Here is an 18,400-nt window from a genome sequence, read left to right as displayed (position 1 = left end):
CAAAATAACTCTGGGCTAGTTCTCCAAACAGGACATTAGTGTCTAATGTTACTCCATTCGTTCTAAAATATAAAAAGTTTTAGTTGAATAGGATATATTCTATTACTATCAATCTAGACAGATATATTTGTAATATTAGTATATGTCTCGTCCAGCTGAAACTTCTGCATTTTGAAACGAAAAGAGTAGTAGAAAGCGAATGTGAATGATATTGTAATCTCCTCCATTCTATTGATCTTTACAGTTAACGAACATGGGCAGTGGCAGTGGTGAGTAGTACAACAGAAATTGTGACGGTAACGTGGTGAACCTTTTATTTCGATTACGCAAACAAAAACACACAATATACTCTCTCCGTCCCAAATTATAAGAACTCCCCTTCTAACAAAAATCGAACTTGTATTTTTTTTTGCTAATAATCATACTAACTATATATCTAAACTAAGTATTATGCATGTTATATCACTAGATTAATATTTTGAAGTAATTTCTTATGATGCTAATTTCATATTTATTGAGAACATAACATGAAATAAAATACTTGTCATAGTATGTCATTGAAGACCGCGTAAGAAAAATATAGACCTTATAATTTATGACAGAGGGAGTAATACTTACACAAACCATAGCGAAATAAAACATACTTTATTGGCTATGTTGTCTGTGGTGAAACATTTATGATTTTAGTGATTAGGGATACATCACTACTACAGAAAAGGGGAATAGTGCCGGTTGGGAAACCATCTTCGATGCCGGTTTTTCCAACCGGCACAAGAGAGGCGGCACAGATTGCAAATCAAAAAGGTGCCAGATCCTTAGAACCGGCACCTTTTAGGTTCGAGGAATAAAAAAAAGTCGGCTCGATTGAGCTGACGCATCGAGCCGAGCAGTCGCTCCTCCCACATCCACAAGAAAGAAAATTTGGCAACATTCATCTCACAAAATAAATCACTGAATCAAACATTTGAATCAAGCAATATTCATCTCACAACAAAATTTGGCAACATTCATCTCACATCAAACATTAGAATCAAGCAGCCGCAAGCGAAGGAGATGGTTGGGGGTGCTCACCGTCGCCCGTGGGGAGCCCACCGCCATCATTGCCACAAGCAAAGGAGATGGTTGTCGTTGCCGGATCTGGCGGAGGGGAGGTCGCTGCCGCCACCGATGGCTGTGAGCCACGCCACTTGCCGCCGCCGCCATCTCCCTGCCACCGCCTCCCCTCCCGTCGGATCTGGCGGAGGGGAGGGCGCGGTTGCCGCTGCCGCCTCTGCCAACCAACCGCCGGCAGCGTGCGGGAGAGAGAAGAGAGCGAGACGAGGGAGAAGAGAGCGAAACGAGAGAGAGAGAGAGAGGGAGGGAGGGAGAGAGAGGGAATGAGACGAATAGACGATGAGAGCAAGACGTCGAACCTTATCCGATGCTCGTCTCGTTGTGTGGGGGCCACCGGTTGGCTCATCCGATGCCATCTCGGCTTGATTCACATAGATGTCGGTTTTTTTAAAAAATAAACTGGCACCTATAATATATAGTATGTGTCGGTTTTTAATTAACCGACACCTACAAGGAAAAAGTACGAATTACCCCCCCCCCCCCGAACTATCGCGGTCATCCGAATTACCCCCCTGAACCACAAAACCAGACATTCTTCACCCCAAACTATGCAAACCGGACGAATTACCCCCCTCGATCCAATCCGCGGTGGTTTTGGTCTACGTGGCATCCCAGTCAGCGTTTTCTAATAAAAAAAATTGTGGGACACGCATGTCATAGTCTTCACTTTCCCCTCTCTCTCACTCTTCCTCTCTTCTCTCTCTCTCACTCTTCACTGCTTCACTCTATCAGCGCGACGGGAGGCACGGAAGAGCGGGCAGCGAGCGGCGAAAGGCGGCGCACGGGGGCGGACGGCAGACGGTGGCGTCGCGGCGAAGTGAGCGGAGGCGGCTGCGGGCACGGCGCACAGGGGCGGGCGGCGGACGGCGGCGTCGCGGCAACGCGCACGGGGGCGGGCGATGAGGTGCCTCGCCGCATACCACTCCGCGCGTCCCGTGGCGAGATCGACGGCATCGACGAGACGGAGAGGCAGGCGAGCGGCGGCGGACAAGCGGACAAGGCGGGCGAGGCGAGCGGCGGCGAAGAGGCGGGAGGCAGCGAACAGGCGGACAAGGCAGGGGAGGTGAGCGGCGGCGGAGAGGCGGGCGGCGTCAGAGGCGCGGACGAGGCGGGCGAGGCGAGCGGCAGCGGAGAGGCGGGCGAAGCGGGCGGCGGTGGAGAGGCGAGCGGCGGCGGAGAAGCGGACGAGGATGCCTCTACGCCCCGCGCGGTCGCCGCCGCTGCTCCCTCCCGGACCTTCCCCGCACCCGCATCCGCCGCGAGGTCCGCTCGACGCGCTACGATGACGGCCGCGCGCGGTGGCTCGTCGACGCTGTCGACCTCGCCACAGGACGCGCGGAGCGGTACGCGTAGAGGCACCTCATCGCCCGCCTCCGTGCGCCGCGCTCGCAGCCGCCGTCCGCCGCCCGCCCCCGTGCGCCGTGCCCGCAGCCGCCTCCGCTCGGCCTTCGCCGCGACGCCGCCGTCCGCCCCCATGCGCCGTCTTCCGCCGCCCGCCGCCCTCTCCTCTGTGTCTCTCGCCGCCGCCGATAGAGTGAAGCAGTGAAGAGTGAGATAGAGTAAGAGAGAGAAGAGAGGAAGAGTGAGAGAGAGGGAAAGTGAAGACTATGACATGCGGGTCCCACAATTTTTTTTATTAGAAAACAGCTGACTGGGATGCCACGTGTACGCCACGTAGACCAAAATCACCGCGGATTGGATCCAAGGGGTAATTCGTCCGGTTTGCATAGTTTGGTGTGAAGAATGTCCGGTTTTGTGGTTCAGGGGAGTAATTCGGACGACCGCGATAGTTCGGGGGGTTAATTCGTACTTTTTCCCACCTATAATATATTAAAGGTGCTGGCTTTTTAAAAAAAACCAACACAAAATATAATAGGTGCCGGTTTTTATTTAGAACGGAACCTATGATTACTTAAAGATATCTTTTTTTGCAATTTCAACCCACGAAGGTATGAAAAGGCCTATTGGTGCCGGTTTTAGCACTACCGGCACCTATAGTGGCGATACCTATTTGATGTTTTATAGTAGTGCCTCTTTCAAGCTGTAGACAATATAACACGTAAATTCGTTCTCTAAAACACATTCAAAGAGGCATCCCTAATCACTAAAATCATATTCAAAGGTTGCCATGTATGCATTTCATCGTTGTTTTTTTTAACATTATCTTTCAAATCGTTAATAACAAATGTATAAAAGTTTTGCTCATTAAATATTTTTGGTTGTTTAGTTAATTTTTCTCATAGCTTATCAGTCGTAGTTCAAATGATTGGAGTTTCTCCCAAGAACGCAAAAGTTTTGTGAGCCATTTCATTAGATGTGGAAAAAAGACCAAAAAAATGCCTATATAGATAGAGCCCCAACAACATATGAACATGGAAAAAATAAAATATAGTATGTAACAGGTGAAAGGTTGGAGCATTGCATTGTATTAAAAAAAATTATGCAGAAAACTTTCACCTGTTGACTTTCTTATGTTATTATGCGCTTCAAGAATAACCCGCGGGATATAGACATATAGTAAGGGTAAAATGCAGGAGTAGATGCTTTCTTGAGTTTTATTCTAAACTAGTAGATAGTACTTTGAATCTTACTTTCATGCATTAATAGCAAAATGATTGACAGTACTCGTACTAAAAAGGTTTAATCTACAAAGGAAACATCTACCTCACATGACAAATCCATGCTTCCAACAATAAACAAAAGCAACTAGGTTACTATCTCCCATACTGATCCAGTTTAGGGGCAGTAAATATATGCCAACTGGGAACTATTGTTGTCACTAAAATTAGCTTCAGGCCAATAAACAAGTGTAACTAACATATGAATGTAATAGTACCTCTAATTCCAGAACCTCTATATTTATAAAGCATCTACATGAAACTGGTATTGCCCTGCTATCTATGCCACCTAATAAATGTCTCCTAATAGCACAATACATTTATTTTAAATTAATAAACAATAATTACTACGATAACATTGAAAGAGGTAGTCATTTTTTTCAATTAATTAGAAAACAATTACATAATCCCAAACCCGTATCATACTACTACTAGAAACCGCATTATGGCTGCCAAACTAATACACAAATCATAAATCCTGATATCGTCTACTATTAGAAGTATGAAACCCGTTTTCACAACATTAATTGTCAGTTTCTTATAAATAGATCATCACTGAAAATAATGTGTTAATATCATCACAACTTTTTAAGAACACTATACCCTCGTTTCCTGCGTATACGTTTCTCAAACTATTAAACGATGTTATTTTTTTCGAAACATTTTTGTTGAAATTTTACTGTAGAAAAATCATAATGATCTATTTCCAAGTCTTTTTAATACTTAATTAATCATGCTTTGATGAACTATCTTATTTAGGTTGTGTTTCTTTTTAAATATACCTATCTAGATTTATAATTCTTAGATATATCGCATCGCACTTATTTTGAGACCGATGGAGTATACTACCACCGTCCTAAATTGCTTGTCCTTTAAAATTGTTTGGCATATTCTAAGGTTTAGAATAAAAAACTACAATACCCTTATAAAAAAATTATGTTTTAAGGATAGAAGGTTGGTTGAGGGGGTAGAATAGACAGAAATTTGAATGATATGTGATTGATGAGACAAGTAATACTTGGAAGTGACAAGTATTGTGAGACAAAAATTAAATGGTAGAAAGATAACTAAGGTTGTGTTTGGTACTGGAGGATGAGGATGGGAACATATCTTCTCCGTACAAAAAATGGAGCGATCTATTAGCACGTAATTAATTAAGTATTAGCTATTTTTTAAAAAATAGATCAATATAATTTTTCTAAGTAATTTTCGTATAGAAATATTTTGCAAAAAAAACACACTGTTTTGTTTAGTAGTTTAAAAAACGTGCGCGTGGAAAACGAGATGGGGAGTGGGAACTTTTGGTATCCAACACAGCCTAATTTGGGATGGAGGAAGTAGTACAATTTTAGCAGGATGTAAACAAGAGTTCATCCCTTGCGACTCCACACAAGGACCCTATGCAGAGGAGCCGGCCAAACAGGAAGTACATTTTGCAGTAGAAAAAAAAAATTGCTGCTTTTTCGGTTTCCCCCAGTATTGTTGGCCCCTCTCTTTTGCTGTCCCACTCCCAAATATTCCAATCCTCCCTGGCCCTCTTCTTCTCTCTCTCTCTTCTGCTGCTTCTCATCTTCTTCTTCTTCATTGTTCCGCTTCTCCCTCCCTGCCTCACAGTCGCAGCAGCAGCAGCACCACGCCAATGCTGCCTCCCTCCAAAGTGCCCCCTGTTTTGCTTCCGCTTTGACCCTCTTAAAAACCTCAATAACTCCAAATTTTCCCACCGCCTAATAATCCCCATTACCGTCTCCTCTGAATCGTTGGATTTGATACCCCCAGGGATTCAGAGAGAGAGAGAGAGAGAGAGCCAAGAAACCCTGTAGCTGCTGTAGGAGGAGTAGGAGTAGGAGTGGTTTTGCTTCCTCTGTTCTTGTGTTGGGATTGAGGAATGAAGAGCCCGTCTCCCGTGGATCCTGAGTCGCCGAGTTCTCCCGATTGCAAGGTATGGGTTGGGTGGTGGAGGTCGTGTCATGTTTGATGGTTAATGGTCTAATCTTGTCGGGTTTGCGAGGGTTGTGGTGGTCGTGATTGATTGATTGATCATGGTGTTGTTGAATCTTGGTGCGATCTTGGATTCTTTGCTAATGTGTGTGTGCGCGTGTGATTTGATTTGGGTGGGTGGATGGATGGAGCAGGGAGGGAGCAGCAGCAAGAGGAGGCGGCTGCCATGGCGGATGACGATGAGCCTGGCGTACCAGAGCCTCGGGGTGGTGTACGGCGACCTGAGCACGTCGCCGCTGTACGTGTACAAGGCGGCGTTCGCGGAGGACATCCAGCACTCGGAGACCAACGAGGAGATCCTCGGCGTGCTCTCCTTCGTCTTCTGGACGCTCACCCTCGTCCCGCTCCTCAAGTACGTCTGCGTCGTCCTCCGCGCCGACGACAACGGCGAGGGCGGCACCTTCGCCCTCTACTCCCTCCTCTGCCGCCACGCCCGCGCCGCGCTCCTCCCGCCTGGCGGCGGCGGCGGCGGCGGCGAGCCGGGCGACGAGGACCAGTTCTTGGACGCGGGCGCCGCCAAGAAAGCCGCGGCGAACGGCAATGCGCTGGCGCTGAGCGGGCGCCGCGGCGGAGGCGGCGCCGCCGCCGGCGTGAGGAGGCTGCTGGAGCGGCACAAGGTGCTGCAGCGCGTGCTCCTCGTGCTGGCGCTGGTGGGCACGTGCATGGTCATCGGCGACGGCGTGCTCACGCCGGCCATCTCCGGTGCGTGCGCGCCCCCGCTTGATTTGCTGGCTTGTTTGTGTTCTTGGGTTGTCGTGTGCTGATTTTCAGATGGCGTGTTCTGTTTTTGCAGTGTTCTCGGCGGTATCCGGGCTGGAATTGTCCATGGAAAAGCATCAGCACAAATGTAAGGATCTGAACACCCAACCATGCCTTTGTCCCTTCCATTGCTTCTGTCTTTTGATATGATTGTAGATTTGTCTTCCTCATCTTGTTAACTACTGTTTCCTGGATCATCATGTTCTGAGTTTTTTTAGATAATTCAGGGTCCACCTCAAACTCAAAAGGGTGCAGTTTCTTGTTTTTTTAGTTGAAAAAAGTGTGCAGTTTCAGTCATACTAGTGCACCACAATTCGAGTAAATTTTACCTGTAAGATGCACGCAAGAGATGGATTCTGTGCAATTTGGTGTAAACCAGGAATTATGTTAACTGATGAAGTCTGAACAGTTTGCTTCAATGGGATTGATACTTTTGGAAGTTTCCGTGCGAGCTTATCGGCTCAGATATCAGATGATCAATTGCGTGCCAAATTCATTTAGGAAGGTCTTTGACAGGGAATGACCATGAGCAACGCAGCGTTGTCGCATGGACACCAACAATCAACTCCGTACTGTTGTTAGTCAATGTATGCCTAACAGTTGTTGCTATAATGCTATTAGCCTACGAACTGGAGAAGATTAATACTCTATCTAGTAGCATTGATGACTACAATAAATGGAACTACCCTACTCAAGCAGTTGTGATTCTCGTGAAGAACTGTAGTGGGAAACAGAAAGAAAAGATTTGAGCGATTCCTAAATAAGCCGGTCATCATCTAAATTACTGTATCTGTTCAGTTCATATTCTCTTGGGCTTTGGCAGAGGATAGAGTTCACTCTGGGCAGAAATATGGTCAGCTAGTGGTAATAAGGTTCGGAAATTCTGGAAAATGGAAGCTACACATGCTGAAAGTAATAAAATAAGTGCTGAATTCTGAAGTGCGGAGTAAAGAAACTCTATTTTGACTTTTAATCATTTAAGCATGTGCTTTTATTCTGATTCTTGTTTTGCTAATATGTTTTGTTTCTTTTTTAACCCATTACTAACTGTGCAAAGTTTTTTTTACTGATTTGAATCTGCAGATGTGGAGGTTCCTATTGCTTGTTTTGTACTGGTTTGCCTGTTTTGTCTGCAACACTATGGTACACACCGGGTGGGGTTCCTTTTTGCACCAATTGTGATTACATGGCTTCTATGTATAAGCATGATTGGTGTTTACAATATCGTGCATTGGGAGCCCAATGTCTATCGAGCGTTATCTCCATATTATATGTACAAGTTTTTGAAGAAGACGCAGAGAGGAGGTTGGATGTCACTGGGAGGAATATTGTTATGTATCACTGGTACTATGATCAACAACCATTTTCTACCATATGCCAATGATCTCTGAAGTGTACAACTTTACTAACTTGAGTGTTGTTTTTCAGGTTCTGAAGCAATGTTTGCAGATCTGGGGCATTTTAATCAGCTGTCGATACAGGTGATGAAATAGAGTGCAATCTCAATGTTTTGTTTTACTTGGTTTCATCATAGTAGCAATATGCGGACATGCGGTCAATAGTTTTGTCTCTGATAAGCATTTCCTGATTGCAGATTGCTTTTACTTGCATGGTTTACCCATCCTTGATCCTTGCATACATGGGGCAAGCTGCTTATCTGTGTAAGCATCACATCATTGAAAGTGACTACAGGATCGGGTTCTATGTGTCTGTGCCTGGCAAGTCATGTTCTCCAGATCTTTCATCAACAGCGAAATCGATATTATATCATTCTCCTAGTACTGTTTATTAATATTTAAAAGTTTTCCATCCTCAGAGAAAATTAGGTGGCCAGTTCTGGCAATTGCCATTCTTGCAGCAGTTGTCGGGAGCCAAGCTGTTATCACTGGCACATTCTCAATGATCAAGCAGTGCACCGCTCTCGGCTGCTTTCCTCGGGTGAAGATAGTTCACACATCTGACAAAGTACACGGGCAAATTTACATCCCTGAGATCAATTGGATCCTGATGATACTGTGCTTAGCTATTACCATTGGTTTCAGAGACACAAAACACCTGGGCAATGCGTCAGGTATGTACACTTGTTTTAGTTTTTGACATATCAAACCACCTGATTATTCCATGTTCGAATTACCTATGCATACTGAAGCTAATGAGTAAGGAATTTGTCTGATATGCAATAGTTGTCCTTTGAACAGGATTGGCGGTTATAACCGTTATGCTGGTCACGACATGTCTGATGTCCCTGGTGATAGTTCTGTGTTGGCACAAGAGCATCTTCCTCGCATTCGGCTTCATCATCTTCTTCGGCACCATTGAGGCACTCTACTTCTCAGCATCACTCATCAAGTTCAGAGAAGGAGCCTGGGTCCCAATTGTGCTGGCCTTCATCTTCATGGCGATAATGTGCATCTGGCACTATGGCACCATCAAGAAGTATGAGTTCGATCTCCAGAACAAGGTCTCCATCAACTGGCTCCTTGGCCTCAGCCCCAACCTCGGCATTGTCCGAGTCCGCGGCATCGGCCTCATCCACACCGAGCTCGACTCCGGGATCCCGGCAATCTTCTCGCATTTCGTCACCAACCTACCTGCATTTCATCAAGTAATCTTGCTCATCAGCCATCATTCCTCGCCTTCTGAAGTTGTTGTCATTGTTCAGAAATTCAGAATTTTGGTTACAGTGCTCATCATCTTCTTCTTGATGATGATCAGGTGCTCATCTTCCTCTGCATCAAGAACGTCCCGATACCGCATGTCTCGCCGGAGGAGAGGTTCCTCGTCGGAAGAATTGGCCCCAAGGAGTACAGAATCTACCGGTGCATTGTCAGGTACGGCTACCACGACGTGCACAAGGACGATCAGGAGTTCGAGAAGGAGCTCGTCTGCAGCGTCGCGGAGTTCATCCGCTCCGGCGCCGCCGCCGCGGCCGACGCCGCGGCCTCTTCCAAGCCCAAGAACGTCTGCGGCGGCGGCGCGGAGGAGTCGGAGAAAGAGGAGGAGGAGCGGATGTCCGTCATCCCCTCCGGCAGCATTCGGATGATGGAGGAGGACGGCGGCGCGGGGGCGCCGTCGTCGGAGGACACCGTCGGCGGCAGCGGCAGCGGCAGAGGCAGCTCGCGCGGCGGCGGCGGCGCAAGGGAGATCATGTCGCCGTCGCTGTCGCCGCCGCCGGTGGTGGTGGCGCCGAGGAAGAGGGTGCGGTTCGTGCTGCCGGCGGCGAGCCCGCGGCCGGACGCCGGCGTGCGGGAGGAGCTGCAGGAGCTGATGGACGCGCGCGAGGCCGGCATGGCGTTCATCCTCGGCCACTCCTACGTCAAGGCCAAGAGCGGCTCCAGCTTCTTCCGGCGGCTGGTCATCAACTTCTGCTACGACTTCCTCCGCCGCAACAGCCGCGGCCCCAACTACGCCGTCACCATCCCTCACGCCTCCACCCTCGAGGTCGGCATGATTTACTATGTCTAATACAAAAAAAAAATCAAACCACCATAGATAGATAGAAGAACAAGAAGAGAGACAAAACAGGAGACGAATCGAAACAAAAATGAAGTTTCGCTTGTATATCCTCGATCTTGTAATTGACCCGAGAGTTTTTGTTGTAAATGTAGTAGCCTGATTTCTCCTAGGTCTCGGATTTCATCTTGTATACACTACTAATCTGAGCGGCGCAGAGATGCGACGCCATTAGAGCGAGCTCGAATTCGGATAGAAGAGAGTTGGGCAGCTGGATCATGGGTTCCGTTGGCTTGGCGCGAATGCTGAGGTCGCTGTGCGTCGCCGGCGATCTCGCTAGGGCGGTGGGTCTCCTGTGGCGGAGTACGGTGTGCCCCGGTGAGGGGACCTACGCGCTTCTGCTGCAGGAATGCGTGAACCGGCGGGACGCGAGGATGGGGAAGAGGATCCACGCGCGCATGGTGTCGGTGGGGTTTGGCGGCGGCGTCTACATCGTCACCAAGCTGCTGATCTTTTACGTCAAGATCGGTGAGCTTGGTGTTGCGCGGAAGGTGTTCGACGGAATGCCGCAGAGGAGCGTCGTGGCGTGGAACGCCATGATATCCGGGTGCGCGCGCGGCGGCGCGGAGGCGCGGGCGGTGGAGATGTTTGGGTCGATGCGGGCGGAGGGGATGAGGCCGGACCAGTTCACGTTCGCGTCGGTGCTCTGCGCGTGCGCGAGGCTGGCCGCGCTGGAGCATGGCCGGCGCGTGCACGGCGTCATGGTCAAGTCGCGCGTCGGCGGCGGCAACGTCTTCGTCGACAGCGCGCTCGTCGACATGTACCTCAAGTGCAGCAGCCCCGAGGAGGCGCGCCGGGCGTTCGCGGCGGCGCCGACGCGGAACGTCACCATGTGGACCGCCGTCATCTCCGGGCACGGCCAGCACGGGCGCGCCGCGGAGGCGCTGGCGCTGTTCGACCGGATGACGCGGGTGGACGGGCTCCGGCCGAACGACGTCACGTTCCTCGCCGTGCTCTCGGCGTGCGCGCACGCCGGGCTCGTCGGCGAGGGTCTGCGCCACCTCTCGTCCATGTCGTCGGGCTACGGCCTCACGCCGAGGGGCGAGCACTACGCGGCGGCGGTCGACATGCTCGCCAGGGTCGGCCGGCTCGGCGACGCCTACGAGCTCGTCAAGAACCTGCCGGACTGCCAGGAGCACTCGGTGGTCTGGGGCGCGCTGCTCGGCGCCGGCAGGAAGCACGGCGACGTGAGGCTGGTCGAGCTCGCCGCGCGCCGCTTCTTCCGGCTGCAGCCGGGGAACGCCGGCAAGTACGTCGTCCTGGCGAACGCGTACGCCGCGCGCGAGATGTGGGGCCGCGTCGCCGGCGCGCACGAGGCGATGCGGTCGCTGGGAATCAAGAAGGATCCGGCCTGGAGCGCCGTCGAGGTCCGGGGCAAGAGGCACACCTTCCTCGCCGGCGACTCGTACCACGACGAGCGCTCGGCGATATACGCGGCCTGCAACGCGTTGGCCGCCGCCGTCGCCGAGCAGTCCGTGCCTCCGGTTATGGATGGAGATGATGCCAGCCATTGCAGCTGAGCTGATTGGAGATGTGAAGTGGCATTGCATTTTCATCATTTGAGATGTTGCTTCTATGAAGCAACAAGCCTGCTAAATGATCGATTGTCAGTTGTCAGTTGTCACTCGCTCAATTTCATGAACATTTGCAAATTTTGCATCCTCTTTCAAAGAGGGTTCAAAGAGATCACAGGTCCTGTAGATTTTTTGCAACTTGAGAACTGTTGTGCCCTTGTTCTAGACCCACTGCAATTTTGATCTGTTATTAGCCGGGTTCAGGCTGCAACTACAAAAGTTGCATCTTGGAGAAATCTGATGCATGAGAAAATTGGCGCCAAGACAAACATATGGGAGAAGGTCCGGAGCAAACGACATGAAAGTACACCATTGTAATGTATTTACCCTTTTGCTCTATCCCAGTCACTGATCACGACCTTGCTTCCAGAATACTAGCATTATGTAACACAAGATCACATCACCTGTTCATGTTATTGAGATTCAGAACACTTTGAATGACATCTGGTCCTAGTCTGTGGTTTGGATCCTTGCAGACTTGCAGAGCCATGAAACAAATCCTCACTGTTCTCGAGTCACATGCAGATCCTCGAATGTCAGCAGTTCAGTAAGAATCAAATGTCAGTATGCGGATTGCCAGGAGACAGAAATACAGACAGGCAGACAGACAGTACTGATTGTACCATGTGAAGAGGAAGTTTCTGAATGAAACACATGACAGAATCATCAGTGTGGTGACTGGTGAACTCAAAGAGAGTCTGAGACAAGAGATGGAACAGTAGAGGTCAGCTTCTGTGTCAGTATCTCTGTTTCTCCTCAAAATACTGTATCTCAAATGGATATTCCCAGATTACACTTGAACATTAGGAGAAAGAAAAGTTAAAGCAAAGATGTACAGCCTCTCTTTTGTACCAGGTGAGCATATTGAGGAACCAATACATATTATTTTTTCTTCCTGTTCCCAGAACTAAAGCTACATGCTAAAACCAAAAACTCCAATTTTTTTCCTGTTTGCAGAAAATATAAAGCTTTTAACAACTCCTATCTTTCCCACTACAGATTCTGCTAAGGTGACACAGAGACTCTGAACAGACTGCTAGATCATCACAATTGTAATGCACATAACAGCATATTCCTAGCAGCTAAAAGCCTTATCTATTGCTTGTTTTGCAGTGCTTTTACACTTCATTGTTGTCAGGAAACTTTGCACTTGCACACAGGAGAAGCCTGCTTGATCTGTCATCTTGTTGCATACCTAACACCATGAGACTGGAAAGAACCAGAGCCGGTCGTTGATCCAAGATGGATAGCCTCATCGAGGTTCTGTAATCAGTGCGGGACAATTGTCCCCACATAGCCCACACCGATGATGAAAAAGGTGATGGATTGGAGAAAAAGGAAGAGACTGTAATAGCCCTTCCCATAGGCAATATCATAGCATCCACAGAAGGACAGGTAGGCTGAAAAACCAAGCTCCAATGCATTCACCCTGGTTCAAGATCAAAGTTTAGCTGCAAGGATTGGAACTTGGAAAATGCAGGACTAAAATGTTTCGACTGCGTACCTGTCTCCTATCCTCATGCGCGGCCTCCTGAATGCTTTACCTGGCAATTTTAATTTCAGAGCATCGCCAAGCTTTTCGGTCACCACCCATTCATTCACCCTGCCTGTCTCTAACAGGCCGATCAGCGTGGCCTTTGTTCTATGCAGTGACATGACATTCTCGAAGAGGACCCAAAAGATAAGTAAGTGCAATGACCTGCATCATTGCATATTTTCATGTAAATTTTTAGGTTGCTCAGAACTGCAAAGCTCTGGAAGTAAAACTGTAGGTTGGATTCATATTCTGAAAGTAAAACTGCAAAGCTATGGAGAAGATTTGGCACCTTGGAGTCCCAATAGAATTGAGAATGGTGACGATGGATGGCAAATAGACGTAACCCCACCTTGGTATCTCAACTTCTGGAATTAAAACCGTTGCCGGGACAACAAGGCAGTAAAACACAAAGGTCACAATGTGTCCAATAATCTTGCGCACCAAAAAGAAGTTGTAGATCACATAGATCTTCTTCCACAATGTCACTTTCTGCATCAAGATCAATGGCTTGTTAGCAACAAGATGCATGTGTGTTATAACTTATAAAATATTTCCATAATATAGCTTGGTGCAAGGGACCTTGTTTGTGGCAATCTCCACCAACATTTTCCTGAACAGGTTTGCCGGTCCGCAGGACCATCTGTGTTGTTGATACCGGAATGCTTTGAATGTACTTGGAAGTTCACTTTTCACCTTCAAACAACATTACCAGGTTAGTTACATCCTTCCTTATATAGCTTAATAACAATGTAATATATAGAAGCGCAAATTGATGCATTGGATATTGCATGAATTGTTAGGCTACTAGTGCATATTTACCATGAGATCACCAAGGTAGACAAACTTCCATCCCTTGAGGCCTGCTCTGACTGCCAAATCCATGTCTTCAACTGTTGTCCTGTCCTTCCAGCCTCCTGCCTCGTTCATCGCAGATATGCGCCACACACCAGCAGTCCCTATTCACATAACATTTTGCAGGGTAAAACAAAATATGCTGCTAAATATGACTTTTACTAGAGAAAATAAGTTCTCAACATTGAAAATCTTGTGCATGTGTTATATTCTTGCACTACTCTTTCCTTCTGCTTTGTGTAAGATCTAACTGGGTATTGTACTTTTTAAGGAATAAACTAGAATGATGCAATTGCATATGATTTTTAGATGTGGTTAACATGTCTTTTTCTTTCCAAAGATTACGAAACAGTTTCTCATTATTAAGTAAAATAAACATATGTACTCTACAGAAGGAGAGGCAGAATCATGGAACTGAGAAATGGATACACATAATGCCCCATAAGAGAGAAGAAAAAAGACAAGATGAATTGAGATCAAGTTTTACCATTGAAGCCAAAGAAGGCGTGTGTGGAGGAACCCACTTCTTGCTCTACTTTGAAGTGGTAATCCAAGGACATCTCCTGCATCCTTGTCATCAGGCATTCATTTGCATTCACTGCTCACACACCATCACCACCGTCAGCAGCAACAAACATGTCATCACCATGCCAAAAGAAAAAAGTCCAAAACAAGGCCAGTGTGCTACACTAGTATAGTTTAAAAAGGACATTATATCATAGTATAGTTAAAAAAAAAGGACATTATATCATATTATAGTTAAAAAAGGGCATTATATCATCAATGCCAAAGATAAGTCAAACAATTCAGTCAACCATACTGACAATTTTTACTCGGCCTTATCCAATAGTGATGCAGAAGATTTAACTATACTACTCCAGCTTTTTCAGAACAACACACATGTCAATGTCATGGTCCAAAGGACTACAGTTACAAGTCACAGGTGCACATGATCCCCCAAATCACAAACCAAGGTCCAGCTTCCAAGTGTACTGCTCCCATGCTTTGGCTTCAACAACTAACCTTATCTCCAACTACTATAACTGCCGTGAACATTAAACTAATGCAGTGCACTCATTTCCTAAAACATACTCCTATCTGCTGCACTCACTGTTGATTATAGGAGTATGTGTGTACTCCTAGGTGCATGTGCTTTATCCGGGCCCTTTTGAACTGCCATTTTTATGCTGTTCCTATATCTGCTTACCACCATTCAGAAACCTAACCAACCACTCAATTCTTCTGACAAAGACAAATCCATTAACACGAGAGCCAAGGCAACCATTCAAAAACTAAAATCGTTTTACCAATAGCCACTTTGTGTTTTTTTTTTAAATGTGACTTGGACTCATCTATGGACTTCTGGTTGTGTGTACATCCGTGCAGGATGCAGAGGTCGGGTTTTAATCTATTATCTAAAAAACTACGACTTCTCTGACTCACCGAACTTCCAGCGGGCCTGGACGAGGGCGATGTCGGGGTTGTGGACGAGGAAGGGGATGGTGCGGGCGAGGAAGTCGGGGTCGGGCTGGAAGTCGGCGTCGAAGATGGCCACGTAGTCGCAGTCGCGGACGTACCCGTGCTTCATGCCTTCCCTCAGTGCCCCGGCCTTGTACCCCACCCTGTTGTCCCTGATCTCGTACTTTATCCTCACCCCCTTGCTCTCCCACCTCTTGCACTCCACCTGCACCATCTCCTGCAGTTGCATTCACATCGTCCCATTGTTAGCAAGCTCTATAATTAAGTGGCTTTTAACTAAATTTAATCCTGACTCTTCTTTTGCCACCAGTTATTTTTACTGCTAGTTAATTACTACTACAGTAAACCATTCTGGTAACGATTGCTAGTTAAATGCGGTATGGTTCAGATTGTTCCACCTCGGGAGTCGTGCGGTGGGACAAGGAGCTAGCCAGTCGAGTTGCCCATGAACTTTCGTGTAAAATGGAGTACTAGTACCAGAAAAATATAAATTCGCTGCATGATGCATCACGTCACTCCCTCCCTGTCCCTAGCTAGGCCAAGAAAAGAAGAACACTTCCAATATTTTCCTCAAAAAAAAATCCAAGTTTTTTCTCGGGGTTAAAATAATACAGCCAGCCAAAAATTCCTCAGTGAAAGTAGACTCGCTTGTTCTTGCGACTACGACAACAGAGACATGGCCTCTAATTTGTTTGTACCTACAATACGTTTTTCCCCGTGTGAAAAATTCGAAAGCTCTCGTGATGAAAAAAGTTTGAAAGCTCTTAGCGATGAAAAAATTTTGAAGAATACGACGCGCCTCATGCCGGCATGGTGTGGCCCCACCACGCAGCGGCGACTGTCAGTGACAGACAGCCGCAATTAATTTCACTCCTTGGACCAGACCAACGCCACTGGTGTGTCACTGACACGCGGGGACAGATAGCGCTGAAATTAAATGAAGTGAAAAAGGAAAAAAAAAAACGCTGGCTCTCACCTTGATGACGGGGTCAGTGGAGTCGTCGAGCACCTGCACGATCACCCGATCCGACGGCCACGATAGCCCGCACGCTGCCCCGATCGACAGCTTGTACACCTGCCACCCCAAAAAAAAAAAACAAAAAATAAACCCAAAAAAACTTTTTAGTGCCCTTTTTTTTTCCTTTTTTTTTGGTTTTTTTATTTGAGTTTGCATTGCATGCATGGCGGATTGGTTTGAATAATTTTGATTACCTCGCGCTCGTTGTACATGGGGATCTGGATGAGGACCATGGGGAAGGCGGCGTTGGCGTCGGCGAGCTCGGGGTCGTCATTGTCGGCGCCGGCGGCGACGATGGGGTCGCACCGGTAGCGGCGGTCGGGGCGGCGGCCGAACAGGTGGACGCCGACGAGGACCACCGACATGTACACCTTCTCCACGAACAGCATCACGGACATGGCGAGGCACGCCGCCACGGACAGCCGCAGCAGCGGCACCACCACCGGCGCCTTCACCTGCTCCCACATCGCCGCGATCTGCTCCGGCAACACCGCCCCCGCCGCCGCCATTCTCGGCGGCAAATGTTGAGACCACGAAGAAGCGAGAACACGCTAGGCGCGGAATGCGGCGGCGGCGGTGGCTGGCCGGCGGCGAGGAGGAGGTGGCGGTGGCGGTGGAGCTCGGAGGCGGCGAGTGGGGATTAAATAGGCGGAGAGAGTGGCGGCTTCCGTCGGCTGTAGCACTGGGTAGGATAGGCTCAAGCGGGAGGGGAGGGGATGGTGGGGCCCAGCTGTAAGTGGCTCTGTCTGGCTCATGGGGCCCGCAGGTCAGTGAGATGGGGTGGTTGTGGGTTGGGTTGGGGGTTTTGTGATTTCGAAGTGTGATGATGCAAATGTTGACAGATGATTTTCTACCTGTGTGAATGCGCCTATTAAATTCGATTGCAATTTTGAGTAATTGAGATACGAGGGTTTTAAATGTATAAATGTGTTAGAGCTTTGATATCATTTATTGAGGATTTGCTCGTGATATTACTCTATTTATTGAATTTATATCTACCAGATTTGATATGGTTAATATGGTTATTTAATGCTAGTCTGATTCTAGTATTGAGTAATTGAGATATAGATTCATCTTATGCATATTTAATTGCATTTTTATGGCATTTATAGTATTAGTTGGATTTATTGATATGGGTGGTTGATATGGCTGTACTTGTGACGTAACTTGTGTTTAAAAACTACAACTACAGGATTTGACCAGAACGAAATATTTCCTATGCTATATTTCAAATGTGTTTGAAACAAGATTGGTACAATGTTACTAATGTGCCTTTCATATATTGATCTAACATATTTCTATTGTATCTCTTACTTATAATATATATGATTCATCCTGGCGGACTTAATAGAAATTTTACCTCATGATTCGAACCCTCCAAAATTTCATTATTGTGTTTCGATATGTTTTATGTATGTAAACTTTGTGTGATTAAATTTGAAACTACAATAATGGAGTAGTCTTGAAAACAAAGATACTATTGTATTGTAGTTACCTTTTTCTAAAACAATTCACGCGTGATAATACGAGGTTTCATATCAATATATCAATATAGTGAGAAAAAAAAGACCAAAGCACTGGTAGGGTATAATCAAGAAAAACAAAAGTAACAAGCTATGTTGCACATGCACCTACAACACAAGCACCCACTGCTAATGAAAATCCATTCATGCCTTTGGGTGGAGGGGGAGATGGTGAAAGATAAGAATAGATCTGCTCTCCCACCAGCATGGTTTTCTTGTGATGGCTATGGTGTCGTCCTAAGAGAACAATCCATTTGGAGAAGAGTTTGATAGAAACGAACCTTCAAACAACGCCTCCAGGAAAGTTGTGACACTGTCGTCGTCTCTTTTGGAAAATTAGGATGTGGTTTTCGACCAAAGAATTCCACCATGAAGAGAAGGAGAGACGCAGATGATGCCGCCGTCACTCACCATTA

General features: G+C 47.3%; 3 protein-coding genes across 3 annotated transcripts; 2 read left to right on the top strand and 1 right to left on the bottom strand.

Annotated features, from left to right (window-relative positions):
* Positions 1 to 5,258: 5,258 nt before the first annotated feature.
* On the top strand, positions 5,259 to 10,113 carry LOC127775525 (potassium transporter 10). The gene is made up of 9 exons (XM_052301775.1): positions 5,259 to 5,670; positions 5,864 to 6,431; positions 6,523 to 6,576; positions 7,572 to 7,832; positions 7,917 to 7,969; positions 8,083 to 8,206; positions 8,305 to 8,559; positions 8,687 to 9,093; positions 9,204 to 10,113. Exons 1-9 carry the CDS (start codon positions 5,617 to 5,619, stop codon positions 9,951 to 9,953), a joined length of 2,526 nt encoding a protein of 841 aa, XP_052157735.1. The 5' UTR covers positions 5,259 to 5,616; the 3' UTR covers positions 9,954 to 10,113.
* Positions 10,114 to 10,217: 104 nt separating this feature from the next.
* Positions 10,218 to 12,280, top strand: LOC127775527 (pentatricopeptide repeat-containing protein At4g16470-like). The gene has a single exon (XM_052301778.1). It carries the CDS (start codon positions 10,220 to 10,222, stop codon positions 11,519 to 11,521), a length of 1,302 nt encoding a protein of 433 aa, XP_052157738.1. The 5' UTR covers positions 10,218 to 10,219; the 3' UTR covers positions 11,522 to 12,280.
* Positions 12,281 to 12,439: 159 nt separating this feature from the next.
* Positions 12,440 to 17,091, bottom strand: LOC127775526 (probable glucomannan 4-beta-mannosyltransferase 9). Its single transcript, XM_052301777.1, has 9 exons — positions 16,656 to 17,091; positions 16,420 to 16,518; positions 15,408 to 15,660; positions 14,452 to 14,562; positions 13,932 to 14,068; positions 13,692 to 13,805; positions 13,402 to 13,601; positions 13,080 to 13,274; positions 12,440 to 13,004 (listed from the first exon to the last, which is right to left on the bottom strand). Exons 1-9 carry the CDS (start codon positions 16,968 to 16,970, stop codon positions 12,845 to 12,847), a joined length of 1,584 nt encoding a protein of 527 aa, XP_052157737.1. The 5' UTR covers positions 16,971 to 17,091; the 3' UTR covers positions 12,440 to 12,844.
* Positions 17,092 to 18,400: the final 1,309 nt, after the last annotated feature.

Source organism: Oryza glaberrima, chromosome 6 (genome assembly GCF_000147395.1).
Source record: "Oryza glaberrima chromosome 6, OglaRS2, whole genome shotgun sequence".
NCBI lineage: Eukaryota > Viridiplantae > Streptophyta > Magnoliopsida > Poales > Poaceae > Oryza > Oryza glaberrima.
The sequence above is the reverse complement of the archived record's forward strand: the minus strand, read 5'-3'. Positions and strand labels throughout refer to the sequence as shown.